Genomic DNA, 25,373 nt, shown 5'->3' on the forward strand with positions numbered 1-25,373 from the left:
TCATGACAAGGTATTGGTCCGACTAGGTACAATATCATCTGCAGTGCATTTCACGGGCCTGCCACTTCCTGGAGATCGTCGCCGCACGTTGCCCCATGTGCTGCCGGTTCGAGCTCCTCGGGACTCTCATCCTCCTCTACCAAGATCTGAGCGGTCGCTGGGCCCGGAAACGTGCGAACCAAGTGATAACGCCAGAAAAGCCAACGGCGACCACCGCAACCATCACCGCCTGGAGATTTTAAAATTTCTTGACCCCTCCCCCACTACGGCAACCCCCCCCCCCCCCCCCTTTCCCCCCCCGGTCCAAAGAGGCTAAAAACACACAAAAATCGGCCACGATGCTCCACGAGATCCTCCTCTCCCTCTCAGGCCACCCCTCGTCGCTCCTCCGCTCCACGGCCTCCAGCAACAACCACGACGCCCAAGAGTCGGTTCTCTCCCCGCCCGAACGCGCCCTCCTCGCCTCCCTCGCCAGCCTCTCCGACCTGCACGTCCGCCTGCGCACGTCTACGGCCCACATCGCGGCCTCGCACCGCTCCGTCATCTGCCGCGCGGTTGCGTCGGCCATCGACTCGCTCCACCTCTCGGCGTTCCAGCAGAGGATCCTGGACGTGGAGGCCACGATATTGCGGGGCGATGCCGGGCTGGTCGGGGCGTACAATATCGTTCCCTTGACCGGGGTGGTGGGGGAGTTTGAGGGGTGGCGGAGGAGGTTGGAGTGGTTGGTGCGGGTCGTGGGGTTCATGGAGGAGGATAAGGGTGGGGATGGGGAGAATGGGCCTGACGGGGTGGATGATGATGATGGGAGGGGGGCAAAGTTGATGGATTTGTTGAGGGGCGAGATGCAGACGGGCTTTGGGGATGTGGAGAAGGCGGCGGGAGAGTTGGTGGCTGTTGCTGAGCGGGCGTGGTTGAAGCAGGTGTCGGCGTGGGTGCTGTATGGGAGGGTGGGGGGATTCGGGGAAGGTGACTTTTTCGTGAGGGTGAAGAAGGGGGATGATGGGGAGGAGGTGAGTGGGCTGTTTTCAAGTAGTTTTTGCAGGAGGGTAAAGCGCTGACGGGGGTGCTAGGAATATGTCTGTGACAACGGCTTGCTGCCGTCGTTTGTTACGCCTGCGACTGCCGCGTCGATGCTGTTTATTGGCAGGTCGCTGAATCAGATCCGCGCTAAGAGCGTGGGCGATTACAGCTTAAGGGGCAATGATCACCTCTCAACGCAACTTTCACGCCTGGCGGCGCTGAAGCATCCGATCGACGCTCCGTCGTTCTCGAGTACCATCATGGAGATTAGGCATTTCCTGTCGAGGACAACCTTGCAGCAACTGCTACCCCTGAGCAGGGTGCTCGAGACGCTGCAGCTGCTGCGCGACTTCTTCCTACTTCGGCGGGGAGAGTTTGCCATGGCTCTAACCCAACAGGCGGACGAGAAGATCAAGAGCCGGTGGAAACGGGCGGAGAATCTCGCATATGATAAACGGGATACTATTGGGAATGTCACGGTGAAGGAGGGCGAGGTTAGTGCTGTCCTGGCAAGGACGTGGGCGGCGATGGGGTCGATGCAGGGCGAGCATGCGGAAGAAGACGAGGGGTTGGAGTTGGCTCGTGATCTCCTGCGGCTGACGATGTCCAAAACGAGGGCGACCACGCCAATAACCACTGCCGCTACGGAAGGCGGACTTAGCGCCATCGCACCGACGCCCTTCCGCAACCTCCTGTTCTCGGTTCCGGTCGTCTTGACCTTGCAGATACCCTCCCCACTCGACCTTTTCCTCAGCCAGTCCGACCTGCAAACGTACACCGCCATCAATTCCTACCTGCTCTCTCTCCGGCGAGCCCACATCCGGCTAACAGACCTATGGAAAATCACATCCCTCCGCAGACACCACCCTGCGCCACCGGCACCGCCGTTCGCAACCACTCGCGGCGGCAGGGAGAAAGTACACCTCTACCGGCAGCGCCACACCGCGCGGTCAAACATCCTTCGCAACGCGTGTGCCACTGCCAGTGCGGCCATTTTCTTCCTCGGTGAAATCGAGGGCTATCTACAAACCGAAGTCGTCGCGGGGCTATCAGATGGCTTCCACACGTGGCTGACAACAGGCGAAGACGGTCAAAAGAGAGAAGACGCACCACCGAAGAGACAAGACGCAACAGCCCACCCACCCCTTGGCGATAAGATCAACAACAACCAAGACGAAGACGACATTTGGCTCTCACCAGCAACCTCGGACTCCACCCCGACCCCTTCGTCATCATTCTCATTATCCCAACCCCAGACCCCCTATACCCACGACCCCCAAACCCTCTCCACCGCCCACCGGTCCTACCTCCGTGCCCTCGTCCATCACCTCTTACTCACCCAGCAATCCTTCACCGACCCGCTGTACGAACTGCTCGTGCAGATTGACCACCTGGTCGCGCTCGTCCACCGCCTGCAGTCTGTCTGGGCGGCGGCCGATCTTGAAGCCGACGTTGGGGTCGTCGACGCATTCGTCGATTTGGCGCGGGAAGAGAGGGATGTACAGGGCGAGATCCGTGGGGTTGAGGGGCGGGTGAAGGAGGGGATTGAGGGGTTGGTTGGGGAGTTGCGGCGATTGGAAAGTGGCGGGGCGCTGCTTGATTTAGGTGCGGGCGGTGTGGTGGAGGATGGGGAAACGGAGGAGGTGAGGGAACGGGGAGAGTACGTGCCTAACCGGGTGGGAGGGGTGGACAGGTTGTTGATGAAGTTGGATTTTGGGAGTTGGTTCGGTCGGGGAAGGGGGGATGATGATTTTATGGGGGATGTGGGGTTTTAAGGAGGAGGGAAAGATGGTGTGGGTTGTTATGGGATTACGCAGGAATACCGTCAACATTGCTGGAGTAGTAGGGTGTTGTTGCCGTTATGGGAAAGTATTATACCCCTGAGTTTTGTCAAGTAGTTTCTAACTGCTTGAGTGTGTTCCGAGCAAGCGGGTATAGGCAGTATCCCTTCAAATTCATGGCAGTACTTTGAGATCTCCAAGTCCCGTTCCATAGATCAGCAGGGTCGGGTTATTCACTGGCATGGCTAGATCTTCTTTGTACTTGAGGTGGCCGACCTGCTTGGATTAACAAACATTGGAAACAGCTGGCAGGCAGTTGCGAAGAGGTCACAGCAGACTGCAGTATTGGGACCCTCACACTGTAATTGAAGGTGCATACACGCTTCATCTCACGCCCAAGTTGCCACATGCATATCGATGTAGCGGGCGCTCTACAAGATGAACGGGGTTGGGATGAGGCCAAAAAAAACGGAGGCGCTGCTTCGGTATCCTGGCATGTGTAAGTCCCTCCTCGATCATTGACCCGTGCGTACCATGCATCCGTTATTAAAGCGGCAGGCGGTTAGATGACAAGCATCCTCGATAGCGCAAGATGGAGCAGGAGCAGGAGCAGGCATCAACCCAAAATACCCGCCTAGTGCGGCCTGCCCATTCATAGTTAGGAGATCGGGCATTGTGCTACCCCGACTTCAACTAGCTTCCAGTCCGAACCGTGATTGTCCAGACGCCGCACTAGCTCGCCCCCGCCCAACGCAACGCGGACGTTTACGTTGGGAGAAGCGGCTATGTCTGTTTGTGGCGCTGGGAGAAATCAGCGTGGCAATCGGAAGGCGTCAGCCATTCTATTGCTTATCTCACCGTGTCCCCTCTGCTTTTTATACCAGGCGTCTGTCCCATACCTGCAGCAGTTCACTAAGAGGGCGTTCGCCATATCTGTCAATGGTATCCGCTGTGCTTTTCCTCTTACCAGGGGTCTTTGAACGGGCAAGGTGCTGGAAGTACACTGCGGTGCGAGTTGTTTTACCTGATTTCCACTCATTCCGAGCCGGGGCCTGGGCTGCTCTTGTACTAATGGTGTGAAACCCTATCATCAAGCGCCGTGAAAATGATAGCAAAGGGATATCCAGCAATGAGCAATGCCGCGAGTTAGGTGAGTTGCAGTCGCTGGGATTGTAACAAGGCAGGTGTGTCTATAGACGGCTTGATATTCCCTCCATACCCTGGGGTGTGTTGCGAAAATTCCACCATCGCGGAATGCCGCCCCGGAGAAATGCAACCCGGTCAGGAGGACAAGAGCAGGCTTTACGCCGGTTTGGCGCCCGCGTTTAGGATGATCGGCTCCTCACATAATCCAACCGAGGACGGGCTCGACTCCAGGCTGGGCGCTATGCTTGGTGCAGTGATATTCTCATCGCGGCTCGGTTTGAAGCTTTGGGTTGGGCTGGACCGGCAACAGCCTGACACGGTTGGTGGAGCGGTGCTTGGACTGGTGGGCCTCCTATGGGCCCTCTCTGCCGTGCATCTCGGTTATGATTCGTCGGAATGGGGGCACAGCATACTCCGTACCGTGCCAACTCCCCCGGTCCGTCGACAACCGGACTGTACGCCCCCCTCCCAAACCGACGGTTTCTGCGCAGTCTGCTCCCACCCGCCAGGCTTCCCGCCTAGCAAGTTTTTACACCCTCCCCCGTACCTCTCTCTTTCTCCATCTCCAGTCGCCCACACCTCCCTGCTCGGTACACGCCCGCCCAAGCTTCGGTGACGGTGCGCCTAGGAGCGTCGAGACCCAGGATTGGAAACCCGCCGTTTATTTGTTCCCATCTTTGTCTCTTTTTACCTTCTTTCATGATGTCTACCACGAGTAGTCATCCTGGGCTCTCGTTCATGAGGAGAGGCTTCCCGCCACCTCACAACCCGACCAACAAGCCATCACCGTCGCTTTCGCAACACGCGTCTCCCTATCAGCCTCAGGCCTACCAGCCTCAGCAACCACCCCAGAGTCAATACCCCCATCATCTCTTCACTCCAACTCCACCACAGATCCCGAATGTCGCCAGTGTCCAAAATGCCGCGCGACCGCCGCCGTCGCAGGTGCCCCCAGCCCTACCGGGGCCCCGCCAGCGAGCGCCCGCTCCCCGGCCCATGCAGCAGCCGACGGCCCCGCCACTCAGTTACCTTCAGCAATCGTTGAATCAACAGCCCATGACGCAGCAGCCCATGGCGCCCCAGAGCCTGAGCCAGCAGCCGATGAACCCGCAGCAGCTGAGCCAGCCGTCACTAGGTCACCAGTCGCTCGGGCAGCCCTCTATGAACCAGCAGCTCCAGCAACCCATGAGCCAACAGCCTATGAGCCAACAACCTATGAGCCAGCCGCCTATGACACAGTCCATGACGCAACCCATGAGCCAGCAGTCGTTGAGCCAGCCCGTCCAGTCACTTCAATCTGTCCAGCAAAATGAGAACTCGATCCTTTCGCAGCAGCCGACGCCGCACCAGCCGACCCAGCCGACCCTTCCTCCCGCCCCGCCCCAAATTCCCCAGGTTCAGCAGGTGCAACAGGTACAGCAGGCACAGAAGGTGCAGCAGGTGCAACAAGTCCAGCAAGTGCAACAGGTGCCGCCGGCCCAGCCGCAACCGGCCGCCCGGCAAGCCGAGCCCGCCGAGCCCGTGCAGGAGAATCATCATCAGGAGGACGATATGGATATGGGCAGCCACGACGAATCCGGCGAGGGGGACACATCGCTGGAGCCCAAGCTGATCGAAGGCACGCCCTTCGTCCCCCGTGAGCCAATGGGGCCCATGATGTCCGCTCCCCCAGAGGGCGGGAGCTTTCCTACTCTCGAGGCCATCCACAAGCATGTACTGAGTTATTGCACATCCGTCGGCTATGCCGTCGTCATTGGCCGGTCTAAGAAGACGGTGCCTGGGCTCAAAAAGGTGCTCTTTGTGTGTGATCGTGCCGGCAAGCCCCCGAGACGAGTCAGCCCGGAGATGCGCAAGCGCAAGACCACGTCCCGCAAGTGCGACTGCAAGTTTGGTTTCTTCGCCATTGAGCAGCGGACACAGTGGACGGTCCGTTACCGCCCGGATTCCGTCCACCTGACACACAACCACGGGCCGAGCGAGAGCCCGCTTTTGCACCCGGCGGCGCGGAAGCTGGATAGCAAGATGGTTGCCGCGGTCAAACAGCTGAAAGAGAACGGTACGTGCGAATGGCAGATTACATCTGATGTTCGAGCCGCTGACTCTATCCTGTCTGAAGGCGTGGGCGTAAGCCAGACTCTGGAGATCCTGCAGCAGGATAACCCGCACGTGCCCCTCCTGCCTCGGGACATTTACAATGCGCGGGCTGCCATCAACAGAAACCCTCAAAAGGTCGCCACTGGCCTCGCAGAGAACCGGCCAGCCATCTACAGCAAGCCGCACCCGTCGGCCGAGGAGCGGATCCGCGCGGACCTTCGCCGGGAACTCGCTAAGGCGCGTGAAGAATACGAGGCGCTGAAAGAAGAAAGCAAGAAGGAGATTGAAGAGCTGAAATCAAAGATACGAGAAAAGGACAAGATTATCGAGAAGTTTGAGCAGTTCATCGACATCTGTAACCAGCGCGTCATGGTCAGTCTTTCGAGCAAAGAAGATAATCGTGGAGGCGGTACGTCGAATTCTTGAGACAGGGATTACCGCGGGGACTGGTACATAACCCAAGCATTTTGCATGGCGGATCAAACGGAGCGTAATGGGTATAACGATGGTTACGGGGTGGTGGTTTTCGGTGAAGCGGGGCGCGTGGGCGTTTAGGTTGGGAATCATGAGGAACGAGTTACGGCCGGTGGGAAGTATCAACTGTGGGTATGGGATTGTGTACAATCGGCATCGGTGGAAATGGAGCCCGCGGCGGGGATCGCCGTATTTTAGGCCCGCTTCGAGGCGTACGGGAGTATTGCTGACTTTGGTGTTCTCTGATGTGACGGTGGATGTCGCACGCCCAGTCACTATGTTCACCCCATGGTAGCGATGCCGCCGTTTGAACCGCACCCACCCAGATGGAGGCGATGGCCAGCCACCACATGGCCGGCTGCATGAGGCCGAGGCCGAGGCAGTACGCGCACTATAATGTGCAACCTTAGCAAATATACGTGCTGGATCCGGCTGCATCAGAACTCTAGGTCTATATCACGCCGGCTACACAGTATACGTCCTTTACCCCATACTCCTCCTAGGTACTGTACCATTACAATACATGTCTTGCGTTGCGGCGCTGCGATGACACGGATGAGTATCTGGGCCTTGCGTCGGGCCCAAGATAAATCAGCACTTGGATCGCACAGATGGGTCGACGCAGACACATCCGTGATACTTCATCTCACAAGTCTTTTACATATGCATACCCTGGCTTCGGATCCTTTTTCTTTGAAGCGGGTGGCAGACTTCACTGCCGGCAGGGACCTGAGGCACCATGCAGAGTTGGCCCAATCAGGACTCAAGCCACTGCAAAGGAGGGGGGCCCCAGGCCCCTGAACACATGCGCGGCAGGGATGCCGGCGGACAGTCGCGTCAAACTGGTAATCGCAAACACTCCAAAAACTTCCCATTCAGGTGCGGTCAAGGTCGACGCATGTACAATCGTCTTTGCTGAAAGAACGCGCGGTAATATCAAAGATACCCCATCAGGTCGTTCATTTTCTTTTCTCTTTTCGGCTGTACTTTTGCCGCACCATAATATTTATTTTCTCCTTCGACCGTCCACGGCTGCGCACCGCGGCTGCGCTTCACCGTATTCCATTCCCAGACCCGGCAGAGCGATGACATCGGCCGAACCGTGATAGCGAACACACCCTCCCGATCCCAATCTCGCCATGGAAGCCGTGGCATCTCCGCAGTCCCCAAGCCCGGGGACGAATGGGGTTTCGAATGCGCCGTTCGCTGCCGTCGACCCCGTCCGTGTTGTCGACCATCTCACCGTCCTTCTCGAAGCCGCGCTGGGCGCAACACGGTCAGAGCTCGAGGCTCCCGGCAGTTTGCTGTCCTCGACACGGTACCCAGACACACTCCAGCGATGCACTCGCTTCGCTTTGGATGCTCAAGTCGCTCTTTACGTACAGAAGGACCTGGTCCCGACAGATTCCCTCGAGAACGGTAATGTCGACGACTGTAAGCCTGCTGTCTCGACCTCCCTCGCACTGGCGGTAAATCGATGCTGATACGCCCCTAGATGTACCCTCACATGTGTACACCATCTCGTCCGACCTATCCTCGTCCACGACGACGGTAGCTTTCCTAGTGCTTCTCAAGCGCCCGCAGCCTCTTGACCCCAGCATCCCGATAACGTCGCAGATCCAGATGCTCAACCTGCCCGGCCCTGCGTCCCTGTCCGCAAGCGCCGGCGAGCAGGGCCCGACCGGCTCACCCTATGAGATCCTCCAACTGTACCTCCACAATGGCCTGGCACCATACTTCGACGCCAGCACCAAGAGCCAGCAGATGCTTAGCGGCGGGAGAGGCCGGACAGACGTGGACGCCAAAACCGGCATCCCGGTTACCAAGAAGCGGTGGACCGAACTTGAGTTGAGTCTGTCACATCTCCAACAGAACGTCGAGATCCCAGAGGTGTCTCTGCCCTTTCACCCCATCGTGCAGACGGCTCTGGACGAGGCGGCAGCTCGGCAGGCCAAACCGACGCTCGACCTCATCCCGCCCGCCGTTCTGCAGGACAGCACTTTTCTCAACAATCTGCAGGCCACCGTGAACAACTGGATCAAGTCGATACAGGTTATCACAAAGATGACGAGGGACCCCACGACGGGCACGGCAACTCAGGAGATCAATTTCTGGCTTTCGATGGAGTCGGCGTTGGAGGGGATCGAGAACCAGCTCAGGAGCGAAGGCGTGATGCTCACACTCGAGATTCTCAAGCATGCAAAGCGTTTCCAGGCTACCGTCAGCTTCACCGCAGATACTGGTTTGAAGGAGGCTATGGAAAAGGTGCAAAAGTACAACCAACTCATGCGAGGCTTTCCCCTTGACGAGCTGCTCTCGGCAACTACGCTCCTCAAGGTCAAAGACTCGATCGGGCAGATCTTTGCCCACCTCAACAAGAAGCTGAGAATCTGCCCGTATCCAATCCGTCGGGCGCTGCCCCTGGTCGAGACCATCTCGGGTGATTTGGATGAGGTGCTGCACCGTCTGCTGCCGGGTACCGAGCTCGTCAAGCTCGACTACCAGGACTTTAGCCGCGTGATGAAGCAGGCCGACGCCATCTTCAAGACGTGGGACGAGAATATCAAGGAATTTACGAACGTCGCCCGTGAGGTCACCAGGCGCCGAAACGAGAGATTTATCCCGATCAAGATCGTCCCTAGACACGCCGAGCTGCAGGCTCGCCTGAAGTACGTCGGGAACTTCCGCGACAACCATGAGCAGCTGCAGCGGACCATTGTCAACGTTCTCGGGCCCAAGGTGACGGTGAATGGCACCACCGACGGTTCGAGCGCTAACGGCACCGCCGTTGTCGAGGAGATTGGCGATGTTGACGCTGTCGAGGAGGTGAGGCAGGCCTGGGAGGGTCTGAAGGACGTTGATCTTCTTGACGTTACTCCTGAGGGCACGCAAAAATGGGCTCGCGCCGAGAACATCTACAATGAGCGGACATCACGTGTGGAGAACTCGATCATTGCGCGGCTGCGGGACCGGCTGGCGACAGCGAAGAATGCCAACGAGATGTTCCGCGTCTTCTCCAAATTCAACGCGCTCTTTGTGCGCCCCAAGATCCGCGGCGCCATCGCCGAATACCAGACGCAACTGATCGACAATGTCAAGCAGGCCATTACCGCGCTACACGAGCGGTTCAAGCAGCAGTACGGTCACTCCGAGGCACACGCCATGGCCCAGCTCCACGACCTGCCCCCGGTGTCTGGAGCCATTATCTGGGCGCGTCAGATTGAGCGCCAGCTCGACGGGTACATGAAAAAGGTCGAGGACGTTCTCGGCGCTGACTGGACTATACATGCCGAAGGCCAGAGGCTACAGAGCGACAGTGACTTATTCCGCAAGAAGCTTGATACACGCCCAATCTTCGAGGCGTGGCTTCACGATGTGCAGAGGAAGCAAATCTCGATATCCGGTCTTCTCTTCAACATTATCCGAATTCGCTCGGCCGGGAATGTGCTGGAGCTTGCAGTCAACTTCGACGCTCAAGTGATCGCGCTGTTCAAGGAGACCCGGAACCTGGTGTGGCTCAACTTTCCCGTCCCTCACTCGGTCAACAACGTGGCGAAGGAAGCCAAGCGCGTGTACCCGTACGCCGTCAGCTTGATGGAGAGCGTAAGGACATTCGCCCAGACCAACCGGCAGATCTCTGAAATGTCCGAGGTTGCGGTGCTCCTCAGCGGCCACCGCGACGAGGTCTACAGCCTGATTGCCAAGGGTGTGCCCTTGAAGTGGGAGTCGTTTGTGAACACGTACGAGGTACACTTCAAGAATTACACGGCAAACGGCGGTCTCGACAACTTTGCCAAAAACGGCGAGAGCAAGCATGTCATGTTCATCCGCGAGTTTGCCGCCGCCGTGTCGCTGCTTCAGTCTAAGACCATCATGCTGGCCAACATCCATACTACCGTGCGGACGGCACTGGCCGAGCTCGAGAAGTGCCCTTACGAGGTCTCGGAATTCGAGTCTCGCTTGGAGACCATCCAGAGCGCCGTTGACCAGCTTAACCTGGAACAATATGTCAACCTCGGCTATTGGGTAGAACGCATGAACAAGCAGATCAAGGCGGTTCTCCTTGCTCGTCTGCAACATGCCGTTCAGGCCTGGATTGAGGCCTTCGAAGACGAACATCTCGAGCGGCCGAGCGACCGCAGGCGGGCTCTGGAGCAGGCCGACACCACGAAGACGGACGTGCCGGTTATCAAGAAGCTGGTACACGAAATCACGATGCGCAATCAAGTCATCTACCTTGACCCGCCGCTTGAGTTTGCCCGAGCGAGCTGGTTCTCACAGCTTCAGGACTGGATCGGCGTCATCTGCAACCTGAAGAAGATCAAGGCCACGCGCTACCAAATGACCATTAGCACAACGGTCTACGACGAGCCGCGCTTCAACGACTTGCCCAGCGCATGCACGCAAGCTCTCTTGCGGGTGCAGACATCGGTCGAAAAGAAGATCCGGGAGATCAGCGCGTATGTGGACAAATGGCTCCAGTTCCAGTCGCTCTGGGATCTGCAGTCGGAACATGTCTACGATGTCCTTGGCGACCAGTTGTCCAGGTGGTTGCAGCTCCTTCAAGAGATCCGGAAGACGCGTCAAACGTTTGACACGACCGAGGTCAGCCGCTCGTTTGGCCACATCACCATCGACTACGACCAAGTCCAGACCAAGGTCAATGCCAAGTATGATCAGTGGCAGCACGACATTCTCATCAAGTTCGCCGGCCGCCTGGGCACGCGCATGAGGGAAGTCCATGCCGAGATTGAAAAAGCCCGCAGGGATCTCGAAGGCCAGGCGATCGAGGCGAACTCGACGGCACAGGCCGTCCATTTTATTACGCTTGTGCAGACATGCAAGCGTCAGGTAAAGCTTTGGGCACCCGAGGTTGAGACCTTCAGACAGGGAGAGTCGACGCTGGTCAGACAGCGGTACCAATTCCCGAACGACTGGCTCCACGTTGGTCATCTTGACGGCGCGTGGGATATGCTGAACGAATTGCTCGCGCGCAAGGCCAAGATTGTCCAAGACCAGACGGACGCCCTGCGTGCTAAGATCATTGCCGAGGACAAGGTTGTCATTGACAAGATCAACGAGATTGCCCAACAGTGGAACGAAGAGAAGCCTGTCTCTGGCACGATTGCCCCTGATGTCGCTTCTGCCACGCTCAGTGACTTCGAAAATAGGATCACCAAGCTGCAGGAAGATTCGGTCATGGTCGCGAAGGCCAAGGAGGCCCTCGACTTGCCGGCAACTCCCGACACGTCTCTCGGCGTCATCCTCGAAGAAGTACAAGACTTCAAGTCCGTGTGGGCTTCGTTGTCGACCATCTGGAAGAATTTGAACGAGCTCCGCGAGATCCTCTGGAACAGCGTCCAGCCGAGGAAGATCCGGTCGTCGATCGACAATCTCATCAAGATGACCAAGGAGATGCCGAGCAGGATGCGCCAGTATGCAGCATTCGAGCACATCCAGAACGTGCTGCGCCAGCTCATGAAGGTCAACCCCATGCTGGCCGAGCTCAAGTCCGAGGCTGTCCGCGACCGGCATTGGACCAAGATCTACAAGCAGATCAAGCCGGGCAAGCGCTACTCGCCTGTCGCCATGACCCTAGGAGATGTCTGGGACCTCAACCTCGTCGCCACCGAGGTCATCGTCAAGGATATCATCATCCAGGCGCAGGGGGAGATGGCACTGGAAGAATTCCTCAAACAGGTGCGCGAAACTTGGACGGGCTACGGCCTCGAGCTCGTCAACTACCAGAACAAATGCCGTCTCATCCGCGGCTGGGACGACCTCTTTGCAAAGTGCAGTGAGAATCTCAACTCGCTGCAGGCGATGAGACATTCTCCCTATTACAAGGAGTTTGAGGAAGAAGCCTCCGCGTGGGAAGACAAGCTCAACCGCGTCCACGTTCTCTTCGACGTGTGGATCGATGTCCAGCGCCAGTGGGTCTATCTGGAGGGCGTCTTTACTGGAAACGCCGACATTAAGCACCTGCTTCCCATCGAGTCATCGCGGTTCCAGAACATCAATAGCGAATTCTCGGCAGTCATGAAGAAGGTCTACAAGCAGCCCAACGTCTTGGATGTCCTCAATATTCCGAACGTGCAGAAGTCACTTGAGCGGCTCGCGGAGCTGCTCAACAAGATCCAGAAGGCCCTTGGAGAGTACCTGGAGAAGGAGCGTGTTTCGTTCCCGCGCTTCTACTTTGTCGGTGACGAGGACCTGCTCGAGATGATTGGCAATAGCAATGATACCATGCGCATTGCCAAACACTTCAAGAAGATGTTTGCCGGTCTTACCGGCCTCATCATGGATGAGGAGTCGGTCATTACGGGATTTACTTCGAAAGAAGGCGAAGTCGTCCGTCTCAAGAAGGAAATCAACCTGGTCAAGACGCCCAGAATTAACGACTGGCTGGCGCTCTTGGAGAGCGGGATGAAGGCGACGCTTGCCGAGCTCTTGGCCGAGGCGGTTGAGGAGTTCAGCCCCATCTTCGCCAGCGAGTCCATTGATCGCGAGGCGCTCAACAAATTCATGGATGTGTATCCCAGCCAGATTGTCGTTTTGGCTACACAGGTTGTTTGGACCACTTCCGTTGACCAGGCGTTGGCCGAAGGCGGCAAAAACATGCAAGCTCTCTTCGACCGCGAGGTGCAGGTGCTCCGCCTCCTCGCAGATACCGTGCTTGGAGACCTCGACGTCTTGCTGCGCAAGAAGTGCGAGCAGCTCATCACCGAGTGCGTGCACCAGCGCGATGTCATCGAGAAGCTGATCAAGGCCAATGCAGCTTCCAATACGCACTACCTGTGGCTGCTCCAGATGCGCTATGTCTACGTGCCTGAGGGCGATTTCCTGCAGCGACTGCACATCAAGATGGCCAACGCCAAACTCAACTACGGCTTCGAGTATCTAGGAGTACCCGACAGGCTGGTCCGGACACCTCTTACGGACCGCTGCTTCTTGACCTTGACCCAGGCTCTCTGCCAACGCCTGGGCGGCTCTCCATACGGTCCTGCAGGTACCGGTAAGACGGAGTCGGTCAAAGCGCTTGGTGTCCAGCTCGGCCGCTTCACGCTCGTGTTTTGCTGCGACGACACGTTCGATTTCCAGGCCATGGGACGTATCTTCCTCGGTATCTGCCAAGTAGGAGCGTGGGGCTGCTTCGACGAGTTCAACCGTCTCGAGGAGAGGATCTTGTCCGCCGTTTCCCAGCAGATCCAGAATATCCAGCTTGGTCTGAAGCAGGGTGCCGAGGACGAAAAGGCCCAGATTGAGCTCGTCGGCCGCCAGCTTTGTGTCAATGCAAACACGGGCATCTTTATCACTATGAACCCTGGCTACGCCGGTCGTTCTAACCTTCCCGACAACCTCAAGAAGCTGTTCCGCAGCGTCGCCATGTCCAAGCCCGACAAGGAGCTTATCGCCGAGGTCATGCTCTACTCTCAAGGCTTCAACCAGGCCAAGCAGCTGTCCAAGCACACGGTGCCCTTCTTCGACCAATGCGCGGCAAAACTGTCGAAGCAGGCTCATTACGATTTCGGCCTTCGTGCGCTCAAGAGCGTTCTCGTGAGCTCCGGTGGCCTCAAGCGCGCTCGGCTGACCAACAGCGACGGCGCTCTTGGTGCCGAGGAGGTCGTGGAACCAGAAATTCTTGTGCAGAGTATCCGCGAGACCATCGCCCCCAAGTTGATCAAGTCTGATGTCGACATCATGATGAACATCGAGGAGGTCTGCTTCCCTGGTGTGAAGTATGTGCCCGCCAATCTTGAGAAGCTTGAGGAGGCAATTCGCCGCCTGGCGGCTGAGAGGCACCTGGTCGTCAATGAGGTCTGGATGACCAAGGTCCTCCAGCTGTACCAGATCCAGAAGATCCACCACGGTGTTATGATGGTTGGTAACTCGGGCTCCGGCAAGTCGGCAGCTTGGAGGTTGCTCTTGGATGCTCTGCAGCAGGTGGAGAATGTTGAGGGCGTCTCGCACGTCATCGATAGCAAGGTCATGTCCAAGGAGGCGCTCTACGGTAACCTTGACTCCACAACAAGAGAGTGGACCGATGGTTTGTTCACCAGCATCCTCCGGAAAATCGTCGATAACCTCCGTGGCGAGGACGCCAAGCGCCACTGGATCGTCTTTGATGGTGATGTCGACCCCGAGTGGGTTGAGAACTTGAACAGCGTGCTCGACGACAACAAGCTGCTGACTTTGCCGAACGGCGAGCGTCTCAACCTGCCTCCAAATGTCCGCATCATGTTCGAGGTTGAGAATCTCAAGTATGCCACCCTCGCCACTGTCAGCCGTTGCGGTATGGTTTGGTTCAGCGAGGATACCGTCACGCCAAGCATGATGGTCACCAACTACCTCGAGACGCTGCGCTCCGTTGCCTTTGAGGACCTCGATGAGGATGCCGTTGCGACGGGCCAAAGCTCCGCAAAGGCGCTGGAGGTCCAGGGACAAGCCGCCGACCTCCTGCGAACTTACCTCACCCAAGACGACTTCATCCATTTAGCTCTCCAGCAGGCCGAAGGTTTCAACCACATCATGGAGTTCACTATTGCCCGTGTCCTTAACACGCTCTTCTCGCTACTCAACAAGGCCGTGCGCGACATCATCGAGTACAATGCGCAACACAGCGACTTCCCCCTCGACCCGGAGCAAGTCGAGGCGTACATCGCCAAGAAGCTACTTCTTGCGTTGGTGTGGGCTTTGACTGGCGACTGTCCCTTGTTGGATCGCAAGTCATTCGGTGACAAGATTGCCGGCCTCGCCAGCTTCGGTTCGCCGCCGCTCGACGGCACCAGCTCGCTCATCGACTTTGATATCACCCTGCCCAAGGCCGAATGGGCGCCCTGGCAAAACCAGGTGCCGACAATCGAGGTCAACACACACTCGGTCACGCAGACCGACGTGGTTATTCCTACGCTCGACACGGTCCGCCACGAGGATGTTTTATACTCTTGGCTCGCCGAGCACAAGCCGCTGCTCCTATGCGGTCCTCCTGGTTCTGGTAAGACAATGACGCTGTTCAGCGCACTTCGCAAGCTGCCCAACATGGAAGTGGTCGGCCTCAACTTCTCAAGCGCCACGACCCCCGACCTTCTTATCAAGACCTTTGAGCAGTACTGCGAGTACAAGAAAACGCTCAATGGGGTCATGCTCTCGCCCATGCAGATTGGCCGCTGGCTCGTCATCTTCTGTGACGAGATCAACTTGCCCGCCCCCGACAAGTACGGCACGCAACGTGCCATCTCATTCCTCCGCCAACTCGTGGAACACAACGGCTTCTGGCGGACGTCCGACAAGTCTTGGGTCACTCTGGACAGGATCCAGTTCGTCGGCGCCTGCAATCCCCCAACCGACGCCGGCCGTACGCCGATGGGGGCTAGGTTCCTCAGGCACGCGCCCCTCATCATGGTGGACTACCCCGGCGAACAATCACTCATGCAGATCTACGGTACCTTCAACTCGGCCGTGCTCAAGATTATCTCCTCGCTCCGCGGCTACGCCGAACCGCTCACCCAGGCCATGGTTCGCTTCTACCTCGAGTCTCAGCAACGCTTCACGCCCAAGATTCAACCTCACTACGTCTACAGTCCTCGTGAGCTTACGAGATGGGTGCGTGGCGTCTATGAAGCAATCCGGCCGCTCGAAACGCTTTCTGTGGAAGGCCTTATCCGCATCTGGGCCCACGAAGCACTTCGCCTGTTCCAGGATCGTTTGGTGGCCGAGGAGGAGCGCAAGTGGACCGACGACGCCGTGCGCCGCATCGCCATGGAGTACTTCCCGACGATTGATGAGCAAAAGGCGCTCGGCGGCCCGATCCTGTTCTCGAACTGGTTGTCGAAGCACTATGTGCCGGTTGACCGTGAGCAGCTGCGTGATTTTGTCAAGGCGAGACTCAAGACATTCTGCGAAGAGGAGGTTGACGTCCCGCTCATCCTGTTCAACGATGTCTTGGAGCATGTTCTGCGAATCGACCGTGTCTTTAGGCAGCCTCAGGGCCATCTCATTCTCATTGGTGTCAGCGGAAGTGGCAAGACTACGCTGTCTCGGTTCGTGGCCTGGATGAATGGTCTGAAGGTGTTCCAGATCAAGGTGCACGGCAAGTACTCGGCCGAGGACTTTGACGAGGACCTGAGGGAAGTCCTCCGCCGCTGCGGTTGCAAGGGAGAGAAGATCTGTTTCATCATGGACGAGTCCAATGTTCTGGACTCTGGATTCCTCGAACGCATGAACACGCTGCTGGCTAACGCGGAAGTGCCCGGCCTCTTTGAAGGCGACGATCACGCGGCGCTCATGACGGCCTGCAAGGAAGGCGCCCAGCGGCAGGGCTTGCTGCTAGATTCGCAGGAGGAGCTCTACAAGTGGTTCACGGGGCAGATTGTCAAGAACCTGCATGTCGTCTTCACCATGAACCCGCCGGAAGACGGTCTCTCGTCAAAGGCTGCGACGTCGCCTGCCCTGTTCAACCGTTGCGTGCTTAACTGGTTCGGCGACTGGTCGGATCAGGCGCTGTTCCAGGTCGGTCACGAGCTCACACACTCTGTCGATTTGGACAGGCCAAACTGGGTCTCGCCCGACACCGTCCCGGTGGCATTTCGCGGGCTCAACCTTCCCCCTTCGCACAGGGAAGCCGTCGTCAATTCCATGGTCTACATTCACTATTCCCTGCAGCGGTTCAACGCCAAACTTCTCAAGCAACAGGGCAAGGTCACGTTCCTCACCCCGCGGCACTTTCTCGACTTTGTCGCGCAGTATGTCAAGCTGTACAATGAGAAGCGGGAGGACCTCGAGGAGCAGCAACGCCATCTCAACGTCGGTCTCGAGAAGCTGCGCGACACAGTGGACAAGGTCCGTGATCTCCGCGTCAGCCTGGCCGAGAAGAAGGCCCAGCTCGAGCAGAAGGATGCCGAAGCCAACGAAAAGCTTCAGCGCATGGTTGCCGACCAGCGCGAGGCTGAGCAGCGGAAGAACACGTCGCTGGAGATTCAGGTCGCGCTGGAGAAGCAGGAGGCCGAGGTGGCGTCTCGCAAGAAGATCGTGCTCGAAGATCTCGCCAGGGCCGAGCCCGCCGTGGAGGAGGCAAAAGCGTCCGTCAGCAGCATCAAGCGACAGCATCTCACCGAGGTGCGGTCCATGTCTTCGCCTCCCCAGGGTGTACGACTTGCTCTGGACGCCGTCTGCACATTGATTGGTCATCGGGTCAGCGATTGGAAGCAGATCCAGGCTGTCGTCCGCCGTGATGATTTCATTGCCAGCATCATCAACTTCAGCAACGAGAAGCAGATGACCAAGGCGCTGCGGATCAAGATGCGCAACGAGTTCCTAGCGAATCCCGAGTTTACGGTCGACAAGGTGAACCGTGCCAGCAAGGCCTGCGGTCCCCTCGTCCAGTGGGTCGAGGCCCAGGTTAACTATGCCGAGATCCTCGACCGTGTCGGGCCGCTGCGGGAGGAGGTGATGCTGCTGGAGGAGCAGGCGCTGCAGACCAAGGCGGAGGCAAAGGCCGTCGAGCAGACGATCGAGAACCTCGAGGCCAGCATCGCGACGTACAAGACGGAATACGCGTCGCTCATCAGCGAGACGCAGGCTATCAAGGCCGAAATGTCGCGTGTCCAGTTCAAGGTTGACCGCAGTGTGAAGCTCTTGGATAGTCTGTCGTCTGAGAGAACTCGCTGGGAGGAGGGCAGCAAGTCCTTCGAGACGCAGATCAGCACTCTCGTTGGTGATGTTCTCGTTGCCGCGGCGTTCCTGGCGTATAGCGGTCTGTACGATCAGACCTTCCGAAAGTCGATGATGGAAGACTGGCTCCACCAACTGCACCTCTCGGGCATCCAGTTCAAGCAGCACAATCCAGTTACGGAGTACCTTTCCACTGCCGACGAGCGGCTCGGCTGGCAGGAGAACACGCTCCCGGTCGATGACCTTTGCACCGAGAATGCCATCATACTCAAGCGCTTCAACAGGTACCCGCTCATCATCGATCCATCGGGACGTGTCAACGAGTTCTTGCAGAGAGAATGCAAGGATCGCCGTCTCACCGTCACGAGCTTCCTGGACGACTCGTTCACGAAGCAGCTCGAGAGCTCGCTCCGCTTTGGCAACCCCATTCTTATCCAGGATGCGGAGCATCTCGATCCGGTGCTCAACCATGTGCTCAACAAGGAGTACCAAAAGACGGGCGGCCGTGTCTTGATCCAGCTCGGGAAGCAGCAAATCGACTTTTCGCCCGCGTTCAAGCTCTACCTATCCACACGGGATCCTTCGGCTACCTTTGCTCCGGATATCTGCAGTCGCACGACGTTTGTCAACTTCACCGTCACGCAGAGCAGCTTGCAGACGCAGTCCCTGGCTGAGGTGCTCAAGTCAGAGCGTCCGGACGTCGACGAGCGGCGTTCGAACCTCATCAAGCTGCAAGGCGAATTCAAGGTGCACCTCCGCCAGCTCGAGAAGCGTCTGCTACAGGCGCTCAACGAGTCTCGCGGTAATATTCTTGACGATGACAACGTTATTGAGACGCTCGAGACGCTCAAGACGGAGGCCGCTGAGATCTCGGCCAAGATGAGCGACACCGAAGGCGTCATGGCCGAGGTCGAGCAGATCACGCTCCAGTACAACGTCATTGCCCGGTCATGTAGCGCCGTCTTTGCCGTCCTCGAGCAGCTGCACTACCTCAATCACTTTTACCAATTCTCGCTACAGTACTTCCTCGATATCTTCCACTCTGTACTGCATGGTAACCCGCGTCTGGTGAACGAGACGAACCACAACGTGCGTCGCGATGTTATCGTCAAGGACCTATTCGTGACGACGTTCAAGCGGACTGCACTGGGTCTGCTGCAAAAAGACCGCGTAACCTTGGCGATGCTGCTCGTCCAAGCGTCACCATACAAGATGGACAAGGGTTTGCTGGACGTGATTCTTGACGAGCGGGTCGAGGGCAGAGACGTGTCTACCGACAGCGGAGCCAGGGACGAAACGTTTGCGCGCGCCAAGCGGATCACAGCGCTCAAGGACAAGCTCGATGGTGTCTCGGAAGCAGACTGGACCAAGTTCTTCACCGAGGAGCTCGCCGAGAACTTTGTCCCCAAGATCTGGGACGACAAGGCCGAGCCTACCGACCAGGCGCTCATGTCTCTCCTGCTGGTCAAACTCTTCCGTCTCGACCGTCTTGTGCCGGCAGCAGAGCGCTTCGTCACGCTGGTGTTCGGCTCCGACCTCTTCGACATCGTCGAGGACCTCAAGCAGACGGTCGACCAGGTCTCGGCCACGCGGCCCATCTCGCTCGTGTCCAGCCCGGGCTTCGACGCGTCGTACAAGGTCGACAGCCTCGTCGAGCGCGTACGCGTGCGCTGCACAAACATTGCCATGGGCTCCAACGAGGGTCTTGCCAGCGCCGACAAGGCCATCAGCAACGCCGCCCAGACAGGCTCGTGGGTGCTGATCAAGAACGTCCACCTCGCGCCCACCTGGCTGCAGTCGCTCGAGAAACGCATGGAGTCGCTCAACCCGAACCCCGAGTTCAGGCTCTTCCTGTCGATGGAGTCGTCGCCCAAGATACCCGTCAACCTGCTGCGTGCCTCGCGCGTGCTGATGTACGAGCAGCCCGCAGGAGTGCGCGCCAACATGAAGGACTCCATGTCGTCGCTCTCGACGAGATCCATTAAATCCCCCGTGGAGCGGACAAGGTTGTACCTATTGCTGTCCTTTTTGCATGCCGTGGTGCAGGAGCGCCTACGGTACGCTCCCAACCTGGGATGGAAGGGATTCTGGGAGTTCAACGATGCCGATGTAAGTTTTGGCCCCCTCCGGACACCCAACCCAACCCAACCCCTTTTTGTTTTTTTTTTTTCTCACTTCGCGAAACTAACCACCCGTGATACTTACAGTACGAGTGCTCCGCTCACGTGATCGACACGTGGATCGACGCCACGGCCCAGAACCGCACCAACATCGCCCCGTCCAACATCCCCTGGGACATGATCCGCTACCTCGTCACCGAGACGTACGGCGGCAAGATTGACGACGAGGGCGACTTTGGCATCCTCAACCAGCTCGTCTGCAGCTTCTTGACGCCCGCTGCGTTCGATATCGGCCACAAGCTCGTCGGCGCCCAGCAGGGAGAAGCGAACGAGACGACGGAGCTCGTGGTGCCCTCCGGCACGTCCCTGCAGGAGTTCATGGGCTGGATCCAGAGGCTGCCCGAGCGGGAACCGCCCACCTATCTGGGCCTGCCGGCCAACGCGGAGAAGTTGTTGCTCGTCGGGCTGGGGAAGAGTCTGGTGGGGAATCTGAAGAAGGTGACGGATCTGTTGGATGAAGGGGAGGCTCTGATGGCTGAGGCGTAGGCCGGGTTTCAGAGGAGAGGGGAGAAGGGTCGTTAGGTGTATGATGATGGATGATTATGTGATGACTGGTGTAATGATTGGTGTGATGATTGTTTCTGGCTGTACACACTTTCACATTTCAGGACCGAGGTCCTTCTTTTTATTTTTTTTTTCTTTTCTTTTTTTTTTCCCCCTCACGCGGGCCGTTTTATTGTTATAGCGGAGTAAACGGAGATACTGCAGCGGTTTGGTTCGTTCAAGGTGGAGACGGCTGATGCGCTAGAGTCTTGATCAGATACCCCGACTAAGCTTTATTCAGATTGCAATCTCTTATCTCCTGGCTGACCTTTTCCTTTACCATACCTCTATCCAGTCTAAAGTAAACCGAGACCATTTCCGACTAGTGCTGACTGCCTAAACACATGTGATGTAGACTAAGAAAGAAAGCAAACCATCCAAAAATCATACGCTAGCTACCGCTTTCCCAGAGAAATCAGTGTCCATCCCGTCACCTCTATCCCCATCCGTCGCTAATGAGTGTCCGTTTCGACAATCGTAAACCCTAGCCAATGCTAACCAGACATCAGACTCCATTCCCCCCCAACCCATTTCTCATCTCCGATATTCCCCATTGATTCATCATCCCGCCCGCAGTCCTCCGGATTGCCATCTTTCCCGAATGCTATATCCGTCTCAGCCAGTACAAGGGGGAACACGGTTACCCCTTGCTTAAACGGAGGCAAGTCATTGCTGCTCTGCAGTACCTCGGCGGCGAACTCGCGCAAGTTGCCGATCATGGTGGCGGTAGCCTCATCTGAAAACTTGGCGGGGTCTCGAGCGGGGAGGGGCAGGGACTCGAGGTCCTGTGGCAGGGCCAGCAGCCGCAAGTTGGTTGCGCGCACCTGGTTGAGGAAACACAGGAACAGTTCTTCGGGCTGTAGCCGCCTGAGGTCGCACGCGGCGGTCCAGGCCCGTTCTAGGAGGGAATGGTTCGACGCTTCCGTCTCCCGGTCCAACACGATGGACATGATCATGCAGACCACGGAGGTGAGGAGTTCGGTGGCCGAAATGTCGAGTTGTGTTTTGGCGCTGTTGGTCCAGGCGAGGGGATCTCCTGACCCCGAGCGCTGGCCTGCTGGCGGGCCGAACAGCATGTTATACCAGAGTCTGCACAGAACCTGGTAAGCTTCGTCAAGCTCGGTGCTATCGTTGACGGGAATCGCTACGTGGGTATCCAACCCGCCGTAACGTAGCACTTCGATGCACCAATTCAGGCAAGATACAAGGCAGTCGATGCGGCGGGACGTGCTAGACTGCATGCTTAGCGAACCGCCGGAGAAAGCGGGCTGCTGGTCCATAAACTGCTCTAGGATCTCGGCATCATCTATTTCAGACTCGCCGTCAGCGCCGCATTGGTTGTAACGGTCTAGAGCCAGATCCAGTAAGACGTAGGCGGGGACGTCGAAGGGTAGCTCTCGGAAGGTGAGCCTTTTAAGACGGTCTTGTCCCTGGTCGTCTTCGACGACTATCTTGCTGATAAGACGCGACATCGGGTCCAAGCCATTGACCCCGGCAGTTGGGTCCCAGTCGTTGCAGTGGGCCAAGAGCATTTTAATGAAGAAGCCGGACCACGTACCCGGGTCCAAGTCCCACGACGAAAGGTTGTCATTCACCCTACTGCGAACATGCACAGCCTGCTCCTTGCTCTGCAGCGTTCGGGCAAGGTCAAAGATGCTTGCTGCTATATCCTCTTTCTCGTGTAACGCAGTGTAGACGCCAAAGGCGCCATCTACGTCTCCGAATGCGAAGAGGATTTCGGCGAGCAAACGTTGTCGAACTCCTGCCTCGCCAAGATTCAGGCGCGGATGACAAGGCCGACGTTCTTGGGCAGGGGAAGGCCGGATCCTTCCTGTAAGTACCGAGCTGGGTCTTGTACGGGTGGCGGTGCCTTGGTTGGCAGGTGGAGGGTTAACTGGAGGAGGAGCGGCTCCGGCGCGAAGATGCGGCTCAACCTTCACCTTCGGTTGCGTGGCCGGTTTAGTTTGCTGCGTATCTTGGGAAGCCGAGTACTTTCGAACGCCCCATACCTTCAAGGCATGGATGTACTGACGCCTCCTGTGACAAGCAACCGAGTCAGCGCTGGCTGCATCGCCTAGACCGGCTTACACTCACGTAGCAGTGAAGCCGTGTTTCTCTACCATCCACGCCACGACCTCATTGAGGGTTTTCTGGCTGTACAGGTCGGTTATTTCCGCCCTGTGCTGGTCCCATTTTTCAGGCGAGATTCTGGTCGCGTGGGGACGAGATCGATTTATGATGGTGAGCTCGGCCATGTTGTACCTGCCCAGGAAGAGAGAGTTGGTGAACCGATGTCGATGGGGGGATGTCGGTAGGGCGATGGCCGGGTGGTGATATTCTTATAGATGACATTGAGATGCTTGGACAATCGGGCAGGCCCTCCGACTACGTTGGTCGCCTTTTTATCATAATTTTCCAAACAGTTGGGCGGACCGCGGACCGCTTAGGGTACGCCGGGAGGTGCGCCTTGCAACACATCGAGCCCCCAAATCTAAGCGATGGAATTTCTAACGGTTTGTGCACATATACGTGTAAAAACCAACCTGTCGCGGCCAATAATCAGCCAGCCCTACCTTCTATTTCTGCCAGGCTGAGCACGTCACTAATGCAGGCTGTAACGGCTCGCCGCCCAGAATGAACAGGGGCGCCCGAGAAGGTAAATGTAAATGCCAACATTGCACGAGGCGGCAACTTTGCCCGGTAGTCGACACCACGGGATTCGACAAACCCAAAGGTCTTAGCGGTTGAGGAAAGTGTAAAAAGAGGCAATTAAGCCTCCAAGTATCGTAGTTCGCCGCGTTGAGTCAAGAAGGTTCTCGAGTTGGGGAGAGCCGCGAGTCAGAGTGAGCCTTAGAGCCGCGATAAGCTCGCCGAAATATAATGAGGCTCCTTCGTTGCCGGGTTGCGTCGGACGTCCGTCTCAAACCAACCGCTCCAAAGAACCCCCGCCATGCTATCGCACAGTCAAAGCGAAGATCTCCTTGGAATAGGTTCATGGGTCCACGAAGCTCTGCTGTTTGAAGCACCCTACCCTCGGAGCGTAGCTGACGGACCGGTACCGACAGACCCGCCGGCACTACAGACACGGTCCCGTGAAGGGTTGGCCGCGGTACCCAGCGATGAGAGATCGAATAGCCGTCCAGTCGTGACAACAGGCCATATCGGGCAACAACCAAGCCGGCATCGCCCCAGCCGCGGCCGAAGGGACCGCAGCGGTGTGTGCCAGCAGAGGTCGCCCACTGACCCAAAATCAAGGACAACACGACAGATGAGGCTCAAGTTGAGCCGCCTGCCGATTATCGTGTCGGAGTCGAGCTGGCGTCAGCAATTTTTTCACAATGGGGACGCACCAAGACATGGGACAACGCATCCCGGGAGCCTTGCCGTGACCCGTGCAGCTCGAAAGGTTAGCATTGCCCGCACACCGTCATTACCTGCGTCGTGTATTGACCAGCATAGGTGAGCCTGGCTCTAGCGCCAGCGTGTCGAGCAGTGCCCCCGGGCGGTGTTGGACGTGCGCCGCAACCTGAATTAGGGAAATGCAAAAGCGGTGGAAGAGGACTAGCAACGACGAGTGGAAATTCGAAAGCGCGGATGGAGGCTGGGCCCGGCAGGAAGATGAAAACCAATCTTTGCGGTGCCTAACCAGCCGTTGGGCTCCAACAACAACAGCAACCGCACCATAAACAGAACGGGAGCTTGCACTTCATAGGTCCTCTGGTGGCCGCCTTGGTTGGCTCTGAGTGACAAGGCCCCAGAACCCTAGTGTAACGCGCAGATCAAATCGAGCAAATGGAAAATCCCATATCATCATGTCAACAACAGATGCCCTAGGGCCCGAGATGCGCAGCTTTGAGTCAGATTGTGCCTGACAGACCGTCCCATTGTAGTTGCACTGGCCGAGGTAAGTGCTGTACCTTTGCTACGCCATGATCTCAGAGAACCAGGGAAAAAAAGGAAAAGGAAGAGAGAGTACACAAACGAAACCCCCGACCCTACCCTAACCCAACGCAACAGATACCCGCGACAAGTCAAGGCTCAACACCCTTGACGAGGGAGAACATCGCGAGAGAACGATTATGACGTAGGCGACCACCGAAACCCCGCACTCTCATCCCCCGCCTTGTCCCGCCCAACCACAGTGATTCGTTGCTTCCCCACTCGCCGCATTGAATTCTAGAAGCACCTCGAGAATGGGACAAACTCGTCGCCAAATCGGACCAGTAACTGTGCGCTTTCTACGGTCAAGAAAAGAGAATATGGTATCCAATTCATAGTGCGGTGTCCCAATGTAGAACACATAGAACTCCTAGAGGCCAGGTGAAGAAGTGGACGCATCTAGGAGGGCACCGCCAGACTACGCATGAAACAGTGACGTACCATCCCAACTCCAACCCCAGTTTCGTCGTCGTAAGACCGCGAAACAAAGTCTGCCTGTACATCAAGGACGAGACCAATCGGGAGC

At 57.4% G+C, this 25,373-nt stretch overlaps 4 protein-coding genes across 4 annotated transcripts; 3 read left to right on the forward strand and 1 right to left on the reverse strand.

Moving 5' to 3' along the window:
* Positions 1-338: 338 nt before the first annotated feature.
* Positions 339-2,795, forward strand: MFIFM68171_06834 (uncharacterized protein; the record flags this gene model as incomplete). Its single annotated transcript, XM_071062254.1, has 2 exons — positions 339-1,010; positions 1,071-2,795. The coding sequence occupies 2 exons, from the start codon at positions 339-341 to the stop codon at positions 2,793-2,795; spliced, it is 2,397 nt and encodes a 798-aa protein (XP_070918355.1).
* Positions 2,796-4,649: 1,854 nt separating this feature from the next.
* On the forward strand, positions 4,650-6,467 carry RBF1 (Transcription factor rbf1 (RPG-box-binding factor) (Repressor-activator protein 1); the record flags this gene model as incomplete). Its single annotated transcript, XM_071062255.1, has 2 exons — positions 4,650-6,003; positions 6,064-6,467. 2 exons carry the CDS (start codon positions 4,650-4,652, stop codon positions 6,465-6,467), a joined length of 1,758 nt encoding a protein of 585 aa, XP_070918356.1.
* A 1,187-nt stretch (positions 6,468-7,654) lies between these two features.
* On the forward strand, positions 7,655-17,197 carry DYN1 (dynein heavy chain; the record flags this gene model as incomplete). Its single annotated transcript, XM_071062256.1, has 2 exons — positions 7,655-7,949; positions 8,011-17,197. Coding segments are annotated over 2 exons (9,482 nt in total), but the record flags the coding sequence as incomplete, so codon positions are not given.
* Positions 17,198-21,402: 4,205 nt separating this feature from the next.
* On the reverse strand, positions 21,403-23,163 carry MFIFM68171_06837 (uncharacterized protein; the record flags this gene model as incomplete). The annotated part of the gene is made up of 2 exons (XM_071062257.1): positions 21,403-22,945; positions 23,003-23,163. 2 exons carry the CDS (start codon positions 23,161-23,163, stop codon positions 21,403-21,405), a joined length of 1,704 nt encoding a protein of 567 aa, XP_070918358.1.
* Between the last annotated feature and the right edge of the window lie 2,210 nt (positions 23,164-25,373).

The sequence above is a fragment of the Madurella fahalii genome (genome assembly GCF_045866475.1).
Source record: "Madurella fahalii IFM 68171 DNA, scaffold_3, whole genome shotgun sequence".
Taxonomy (NCBI): domain Eukaryota; kingdom Fungi; phylum Ascomycota; class Sordariomycetes; order Sordariales; genus Madurella; species Madurella fahalii.